Source organism: Alosa alosa, chromosome 23 (assembly GCF_017589495.1).
Source record: "Alosa alosa isolate M-15738 ecotype Scorff River chromosome 23, AALO_Geno_1.1, whole genome shotgun sequence".
Taxonomy (NCBI): Eukaryota; Metazoa; Chordata; class Actinopteri; order Clupeiformes; family Clupeidae; genus Alosa; species Alosa alosa.
Window position 1 is genome coordinate 10,851,641 of NC_063211.1, and position 10,000 is coordinate 10,861,640.

A 10,000-nucleotide genomic window follows, 5' to 3' on the forward strand; every position below is an offset into this window, starting at 1 on the left:
GATAGAGCTGAAAGACTTGAATACAAAAATAACAAGCTAAAGACGAGCCAAAGAACGACAGAACGCAAGAGCACAAAAGAAGTGGAGGAAGTAGAGAGAAAAACAAACAACATCCATAGAGGATGTGCAGGAGAAGGCCATGAGAAGGCTGTGGTGCAGACACAGTGCAGCAACGTTATTCCGACCCAAACCCTCCAACCTGTCCGGCCCCTATGGACCCTCCTCACACGCTGCTTTTGGCCCCTTCCACACACCCAATTACTCCAGCAGAGGCACAGTGTTCTCTTCCCCCGGCCCCGGTCTCGTCTGAAACGAGGAGATAAACCTTCCGATCAGATGAGCACAGACGACCGTAAATGCAATTCGCGGCTGTAAATCTGTCGACTTAAATCTTTAATGGTGCATGTTTTATAGCGCAGCAAAAAAACAAAAAAAAGATGGCAGCTTCAACGGCCGCAGATGTCTTCCTTTCACTTTTCTGCACTAGGCCTGTAAACAGCTTCGGAAAAATGCTGTGTGGAAGAACGGAGTCTTTAGAGTTTGTGACATAAAATGGGGGGTGGGGGGGGGGTCGATTGAAACTGTAATGGAAGGTACCAGGTTTTAAAGAGGGGAGATAATCTGATGTTCTCTTCCCATGGTCATCAATCATGGCGCAAGGTCAAGCAGTGAGATTTCCACAGAGGACTTAATACAGCACTTGCAGTAAGTTTTGTAAAAGCTGATATGGATTACAACTTTGAAAAGTTTGCTGCACCAAAAAAAATAAACTTTTGACTTTGAAGTATCTTTAGCGAAACACTACCATTACTCCACACTTTTGAAGGATGTAAAATATTTAACGTACAGCTTCCAATGGCTGATGTGGAAATAGGCCATTTCCAAAAGCATGAATAGGAAAAAAGAACCCCAAAACACAAAATGAGCTTCACAAACAATACTTTAAATGAATAAACTCCTGGGCTCTAGGCACTGTTTGTCTCAGAACCGCTCATTGTTGCAGTAGCACAAACTAGATCAGTGTGTTACAGTTTTCTGACTAAACGTACATGACCTGCTTTCGGAGAACGTCTTATCTTATAGCGCACTGCAGATCAGCGTGTGCTTAGCCGAGCTGGCCAGATCAAAGGGCTCTCAGAGTGCTTCCAGCTTCGGTAGCTCTTTTAGCCTGGGCTAATGCACCTTCATTAGGAGCTCTAGTGCAAGCCACAGCTGATTCCTATATCAAATGGATTGGCTGATAGCAGCATTAGAGTGCAGCACTGAGAAGATAGTGAAGGATACTGGCAACAGCCGTGTGATCTTCTAGGCATCGGTTTCATCCTACATAACAGATCATCAAATCTCTCTCTCCTTCAGTTTCTTTGTCTCTCTGTCTCCACAAGATGAATGTACAGGGAAGGACAAGCCATACTGTACAAATGAAAGGCCCCTTAATAAGACAATTCCAATTTTCAATTGTCTTGAAGAGTTGGCAATGTGCTTGTTTTACCAGTGGATCACTGGTTTAAATTTGTGTGTGAGTGTGTGTGTGTGTGTGTGTGTGTGTGTGTGTGTGTGTGTGTGTGTGTGTGTGTGTGTGCGTATGTGTATGTGTATAGGCTGCCTACCTGGTGGCAGATCTCGTGCACGACCACCATGGTCAGCTCCATCTGGTAGGAGAAGGACGATATCTCAGGGTCCAGCAGGATCTTCTGTTCCACAAACACACTAAGCCCCCAGTTCTCCATGGCTGCATACGGGTGCTTAGGGACCGCCAGCAGATCTGCACACAGAACATGAAAACGCTTAGGAACCGCCAGCAGATCTGCACAACACAACACATGAACACGCTTAGGAACTGCCAGCAGATCTGCACAACACAGCGCATGAACACGCTTAGGAACCGCCAGCAGATCTGCACACAGAACATGAAAACGCTTAGGAACCGCCAGCAGATCTGCACAACACAACACATGAACATGCTTAGGAACTGCCAGCAGATCTGCACAACACAACACATGAACACGCTTAGGAACTGCCAGCAGATCTTCACAACACAACACATGAACACGCTTAGAAACTACCAGCAGATCTGCACAACACAACACATGAACACGTCTCCATGAACAGACGTACAACCAAGAAACAACCGAGTGAAGAACTTCATTCACCCCTCAAAAAAAGAAAGGGTTGTTCCACACTTGTAATTGTACATGTATTCCAGAACAGACAGTTTCATTCAAAGCAACTTCTAATACAGTTAAACAGACATCATCATCATCATCATGAGCATACTGTTTATGCTGGCAGCCAACCACACCCATGCTTACAGTGCTGTTAGTGTCTTGCTGCCAATCATGCTTACAGTGCTGTTAGTGTCTTGCTGCCAATCATGCTTACAGTGCTGTTAGTGTCTTGCTGCCAATCATGCTTACAGTGCTGTTAGTGTCTTGCAGCCAATCACACCCATGCTTACAGTGCTGTTAGTGTCTTGCTGTTCACGTGCAGCTCTAGGAACATTTTGTATGGGAGGCCACTGTCTATCCTCTGCCATTTAAAATATTGAGGCTCTTTTACTATTTTATCCCTTTTAAAGAGGGCAATTAGGATGGACATTTTCAATCTGAGCTCAGAGAAGCAAGAAGCCTTTTGACAGCTGCTAAGTCACCTATAGAGGACAGCCCTCCGAAGACAGGAATGGTGAGAACCTACATTATTTATGAAATTCAAATGAAAAGGGAATTTCAATTGTCTCGACAGCCACGGGGAAAGAAGCCCATGACTTTGGAGCTCAGGAGAGCCTTAAAGAGCAGAGTACTGGCACTCCACACACACACACAGACACACACACACACACAGGTGTCAGGTTGATTGGCACGGCTATCTCGCTGAAACGCTCCGGCTCTTCTGTCAAGGTTACGGCCAGATGAGAGACCTGATCTATCAAGCCTTGCAAAGACTTTCTTCTCCTTCTTTTCTTAACCCCACAAAAAACTGAAAATATGAGGTGAAAGTCCAAACGAAATAAGAAGAAGACTAACCCTGAGTCTCAAAGCATTAAACTCTCACGTGCAGATGGCTGACAGACCTGTGTACTGTGTGTCTCTGTGTCTGTCAACGACACGGGTAAAGACAGGCACCCTCTGCCATGCAGACTGCTTCCGTGCTGCAGCTGTGTGTTAAGGGGCTAACTGTAGGCTTCTGTAGGATTCAAGCTGTCTTCAATTCACCATTACATTCACAACGGCACTCTGCCATTAACTTGCTTTGTATTTAATACCACCTCACACAAGGTACAAAGTGGCATTACAAGAGGGATGGCCCAGAACTGGCTGGTTTGCATGCTAATTTCAGTGGATATCGGGGCAACACAGAACATAGACATTTTTGACATTTGCCATCAACATATCTATTATCTATGTATCATCTATTTACTACCTATCTATCTATTTACTATGGCTGTCTTTATGGTGCTCAATCTGTAGTACTTGAAAAGGTTAAAATGTACTATCTATCCATCAACTGTTATCTATTTATCAGCCATCTGTTTGTACTTGCTACAGCACATAATACTTATCATTCTATTACAAACTATTTATATATCCTGTAAATACTGTCTCGACAGCATTTTATCTGCTATTTGCACTAAGTTAGATAGTGCATTTCATTGTAGTGAATTTTACTTGTGCAAAGACAATACAGTCATTTAATCTAATCTAATCTAAAATAGTTGTTTCTTCACGTAAAGTTGCGGTTTCTCGGTCATGTTGAACGGTTTCAAGTAAAAAGAATGCATAGCAGCTTTAAAACCAGTCCTTTGACAGTAAAGCCCCATATCATCAACGGAGGCTGCCGGAACTTGATCACGCATTTCTAAACAAGAGGCAAGTCAGAGATAAGGCCACTGCAGTCAAACGAGAATCCCAGAGCGTTTCATCCCCTCGGCAAACACAAACACGGAACATGCCGCCGGGTCGGCAGCGTCTGAGCCATGCCTTATCAGCTGAGCAGGTGACTCGCAGTGGCAACATGACAGCGTAATGCACCTACTGATCGCAAATCCATGACTTAACCGTGAAATACACACCACATCATTTCACATCTCCCTCTGGTAAACAATTGCCACTTTGCATGGAAACTTGGAAAGGCTTCGATATCTCAACAAGCCTGATGTTTATTTAATTGCCTGGTTGTTTATGTCAGCAGAAAACATGTCTTTCAGCACGTACTGTAGCAGCAGAGGAAATTGCAGCTCTTGACTGGAGACGCTAGATAGGAAGACTTATGGTGTTAATATGTTCCGACATCTCACTTGCAGAACCGCCAACCACCTTGCTGTGAGAGACAGTGTTGCAGATCTGTGTGAGAGGCATGCAGGAACGCAGTGTGACAGTGCAGGATGATTCTCTCTGTGAGCCAATGAAGGAAACGCAGGGAGAGATTGTTTTGTGTTTGGAGTGCATAGAATGTGCCTCATCAGTCAGCCATAGGATGCTATGGCAAGGGAACGTGGGTTCAAAATAACAAACAAAGGCAAAATGGTCATGAAACAGTTGTTTTGTTTGATTTGAGAACACTGAGACCACACACACACACACACACACACACACACACACACACACACACACACACAGAAGTGTTCTGAAGTAGTTATCTGTCACAATACATGAACTTTAGGACAGTCTTGAACAAAGATGAATGCATGCACAATCTAGAATGTCCAAACACAATTATCAAAATGAAAAAGTTAATTTGCCTCTTGCCCCTTTGCTTGTCCAATTTGAACCCACCACAGGCAAAGCATATCAGCACATGCTGCAGTCCAGCAGAACTGGTATAGCCTTGTGTCTGTGTTCAGTCCAACAGGACTGGTATAGCCTTGTATCTTTGTTCTGTCCATCATGACTGGTATAGCCTTGTGTCTGTGTTCAGTCCATCATGACTGGTATAGCCTTGTGTCTGTGTTCAGTCCAGCAGAACTGGTCTGTGTTCAGTCCATCATGACTGGTATAGCCTTGTGTCTGTGTTCAGTCCATCATGACTGGTATATGTGTTCAGTCCAGCATGACTAGTATATGTGTTCAGTCCAGCATGACTGGTATAGCCTTGTGTCTGTGTTCAGTCCAGCATGACTAGTATATGTGTTCAGTCCAGCATGACTAGTATATGTGTTCAGTCCAGCATGACTGGTATATGTGTTCAGTCCAGCATGACTGGTATATGTGTTCAGTCCAGCATGACTGGTATAGCCTTGTGTCTGTGTTCAGTCCAGCATGACTGGTATAGCCTTGTGTCTGTGTTCAGTCCAGCAGAACTGGTCTGTGTTCAGTCCATCATGACTGGTATAGCCTTGTGTCTGTGTTCAGTCCAGCATGACTGGTATAGCCTTGTGTCTGTGTTCAGTCCAGCATGACTGGTATAGCCTTGTGTCTGTGTTCAGTCCAGCAGAACTGGTCTGTGTTCAGTCCAGCATGACTGGTATAGCCTTGTGTCTGTGTTCAGTCCATCATGACTGGTATATGTGTTCAGTCCAGCATGACTAGTATATGTGTTCAGTCCAGCATGACTGGTATAGCCTTGTGTCTGTGTTCAGTCCAGCATGACTGGTATATGTGTTCAGTCCAGCATGACTGTATATGTGTTCAGTCCAGCATGACTGGTATAGCCTTGTGTCTGTGTTCAGTCCAGCATGACTGGTATATGTGTTCAGTCCAGCATGATTGGTATAGCCTTGTGTCTGTGTTCAGTCCAGCATGACTGGTATAGCCTTGTGTCTGTGTTCAGTCCAGCAGAACTGGTATAGCCTTGTGTCTGTGTTCAGTCCAGCATGACTGGTATAGCATTGTGTCTGTGTTCAGTCCAGCAGAACTGGTCTGTGTTCAGTCCAGCATGACTGGTATATGTGTTCAGTCCAGCATGACTAGTATATGTGTTCAGTCCAGCATGACTGGTATAGCCTTGTGTCTGTGTTCAGTCCAGCATGACTGGTATAGCCTTGTGTCTGTGTTCAGTCCAGCATGACTGGTATAGCCTTGTGTCTGTGTTCAGTCCAGCATGACTGGTATAGCCTTGTGTCTTTGTTCAGTCCAGCATGACTGGTATATGTGTTCAGTCCAGCAGAACTGGTCTGTGTTCAGTCCAGCATGACTGGTATATGTGTTCAGTCCAGCATGACTAGTATATGTGTTCAGTCCAGCATGACTGGTATAGCCTTGTGTCTGTGTTCAGTCCAGCATGACTGGTATAGCCTTGTGTCTGTGTTCAGTCCAGCATGACTGGTATAGTGTTCAGTCCAGTGTCTGTGTCAGTCCAGCATGACTGGTATATGTGTTCAGTCCAGCAGAACTGGTCTGTGTTCAGTCCAGCATGACTGGTATATGTGTTCAGTCCAGCATGACTAGTATATGTGTTCAGTCCAGCATGACTGGTATAGCCTTGTGTCTGTGTTCAGTCCAGCATGACTGGTATAGCCTTGTGTCTGTGTTCAGTCCAGCATGACTGGTATATGTGTTCAGTCCAGCAGAACTGGTATAGCATTGTGTCTGTGTTCAGTCCATCATGACTAGTATAGCCTTGTGTCTGTGTTCAGTCCAGCAGAACTGGTATAGCCTTGTGTCTGTGTTCAGTCCAGCATGACTGGTATATGTGTTCAGTCCAGCATGACTGGTATAGCATTGTGTCTGTGTTCAGTCTTGCATGACTGGTATATGTGTTCAGTCCAGCAGAACTGGTATAGCCTTGTCCAGCATGACTGGTATATGTGTTCAGTCCAGCATGACTGGTATATGTGTTCAGTCCAGCATGACTGGTATAGCCTTGTGTCTGTGTTCAGTCCAGCATGACTGGTATATGTGTTCAGTCCAGCAGAACTGGTATAGCATTGTGTCTGTGTTCAGTCCATCATGACTAGTATAGCCTTGTGTCTGTGTTCAGTCCAGCAGAACTGGTATAGCCTTGTGTCTGTGTTCAGTCCAGCATGACTGGTATATGTGTTCAGTCCAGCATGACTGGTATAGCATTGTGTCTGTGTTCAGTCCATCATGACTAGTATAGCCTTGTGTCTGTGTTCAGTCCAGCAGAACTGGTATAGCCTTGTGTCTGTGTTCAGTCCAGCATGAATGGTATATGTGTTCAGTCCAGCAGGACTGGTATATGTGTTCAGTCCAGCATGACTGGTATATGTGTTCAGTCCAGCATGACTGGTATATGTGTTCAGTCCAGCATGACTGGTATAGCCTTGTGTCTGTGTTCAGTCCAGCATGACTGGTATATGTGTTCAGTCCAGCAGAACTGGTATATGTTTCAGTGTGTCTGTATAGTTCAGTCCATCATGACTAGTATAGCCTTGTGTCTGTGTTCAGTCCAGCAGAACTGGTATAGCCTTGTGTCTGTGTTCAGTCCAGCATGACTGGTATATGTGTTCAGTCCAGCATGACTGGTATAGCATTGTGTCTGTGTTCAGTCCAGCATGACTGGTATATGTGTTCAGTCCAGCAGAACTGGTATAGCCTTGTGTCTGTGTTCAGTCCAGCATGACTGGTATATGTGTTCAGTCCAGCATGACTGGTATAGCCTTGTGTCTGTGTTCAGTCCAGCATGACTGGTATATGTGTTCAGTCCAGCAGAACTGGTATAGCATTGTGTCTGTGTTCAGTCCATCATGACTAGTATAGCCTTGTGTCTGTGTTCAGTCCAGCAGAACTGGTATAGCCTTGTGTCTGTGTTCAGTCCAGCATGACTGGTATATGTGTTCAGTCCAGCATGACTGGTATAGCATTGTGTCTGTGTTCAGTCCATCATGACTAGTATAGCCTTGTGTCTGTGTTCAGTCCAGCAGAACTGGTATAGCCTTGTGTCTGTGTTCAGTCCAGCAGGACTGGTATATGTGTTCAGTCCAGCAGGACTGGTATATGTGTTCAGTCCAGCAGGACTGGTATATGTGTTCAGTCCAGCAGGACTGGTATATGTGTTCAGTCCAGCAGGACTGGTATATGTGTTCAGTCCAGCAGGACTGGTATATGTGTTCAGTCCAGCAGGACTGGTATATGTGTTCAGTCCAGCAGGACTGGTATAGCCTTGTGTCTGTGTTTTTGTTTTCTCATTTGTTTTCGTTCTCATTCTTCCGGGGGAACGTCTGCGTTCAGAGCAGGCAGTACGTCTGTCTCAGTACAACCAACCGTCCTAATAAGACATCACCCTGACGCTGAGCTTTCCAAACAGCCTTGTCTCTTTCCATTCAACGTTTTCTCCTACCCTTCCTTTCTCCCGTCAACACGCCCACGCTCCTCAACCATCCTGGAGGAAAGGAGGAGAAAGGGGAGGAGAGGGAGGAGGCGGGATGGTGAGCAGATGGAGATGTAAACTGTGGCGTCTGGTGGGTGGAGAAGATGGAGATGGAGGAGCCCAGAAAGGTGGAGGATGGCAAACATGGGGAAGAGAGAAGGAAGCAGCCTGGAGAAAGCGTCGGCCTCGGAGGAGAAGATCAAAACACCGGCAAAGAGTTTGTGCTTTCAAAGGCACACGCCTCTGTCATTGCAACACACTGCAATTACTGAACATGCACACAAACACAGACACACACACAAACACACATACACACACACACACACACACACACAAATTCACTCACATACAATCTCACACACAGACACACACACACACACACACACACACACACACACACACACACACACACACACACACAGGGTAAGGGGGAGTCCACTGTCTATTTCTGTCCAAGCAGTGGGCAGCACCAGCCCCACATTAATTTCCTTTATCCAGCTGAGCATTTTCTTTAGCCGATACACTGCTGGAGGAAGTGGGGCAAAGATGGGAGGAGAGAGGAAGAGAAAAGAAGAGAGAGGAGGAGAGAGGAAGAGAGAAGAAGAGAGGAAGAGAGAAGAAGAGAGAGGAGGAGAGAGGAAGAGAGGAAGAGAGAAGAAGAGAGGAAGAGAGAAGAAGAGAGAGGAGGAGAGAGGAAGAGAGAAGAAGAGAGAGGAGGAGAGAGGAAGAGAGAAGAAGAGAGAGGAGGAGAGAAGAAGAGAGAGGAGGAGAGAGGAAGAGAGGAAGAGAGAAGAAGAGAGGAAGAGAAAAGAAGAGAGAAGAAGAGAGAGGAGGAGAGAAGAAGAGAGAGGAGGAGAGAGGAAGAGAGAAGAAGAGAGAGGAGGAGAGAAGAAGAGAGAGGAAGAGAGAGGAGGAGAGGAGAAGAGAGAGGAGGAGAGAAGAAGAGAGAGGAGGAGAGAGGAAGAGAGAAGAAGAGAGAGGAGGAGAGAAGAAGAAAGAGGAAGAGAGAGGAGGAGAGGAGAAGAGAGAGGAGGAGAGAGAGGAAGGAGGAAGAGAGAGAGCGGCACCCAAGACTTCTGTTACCCAGCATGACCTCTCAGCACTGCCAGGTCCACCCTCAGGCAAATGGACTTTCGGACTTTCTGATCCCCCAGGGCAAAAAGGACTCTCTGCGCTCTCACTATGTGCAGACAGCAAAGGGCTTTGCAACGTGGCACTTTCTTAGAAGTCACAGTTTGTATATTTTGTTATTTTGTAATTTTTTTATTTATCTACTTGTTTACTTTTGTGCTGACGAAAGACAATGCGTGCCGCGTCTGCCTCCTTGAAATGCATGGCGTTGTGTTGGCTCTAGAGCATCCACAAAGCATGGCGGAGAAACATCTGCCCACACACTCAAACACACACACACACACACACACACACACACACACACACACACACACACTTCCCACCCCTCTGTGACAGACATTAGCATTCAGCCACTGACTCAGCTAGTTTGCTTCATGGACAGAGCCCAGGCTTGTTTGCCATTTCACCCGCGCTGGGACCCGAGCCAGCGCTTCCAAATCTATTAACTGGGCTGCCATCAAATCAATATTAATAGCAGCATGAACATTATTTGCCAGGAGCTCTGTGTATAGTTGTGTTAAATATATGTGTGTGGTGTGTGTGTGTGCGTGTGTGTGTGTGTGTGAGTGAGAGAGAGAGAGAGAGAGAGAGAGAGAGAGAGAGA

The 10,000-nt window shown here is 45.8% G+C and overlaps 1 protein-coding gene across 1 annotated transcript in view; it reads right to left on the reverse strand.

Moving 5' to 3' along the window:
* LOC125288580 (thyrotropin-releasing hormone-degrading ectoenzyme-like) overlaps nucleotides 1–10,000 on the reverse strand; it is a 161,767-nt gene that overhangs the window by 89,285 nt on the left and 62,482 nt on the right. Inside the window, exon 4 of the mRNA XM_048235052.1 lies at nucleotides 1,611–1,765. Coding sequence (XP_048091009.1) covers nucleotides 1,611–1,765 — 155 coding nt within the window. The remainder of the gene's footprint in view (nucleotides 1–1,610; nucleotides 1,766–10,000) is intronic.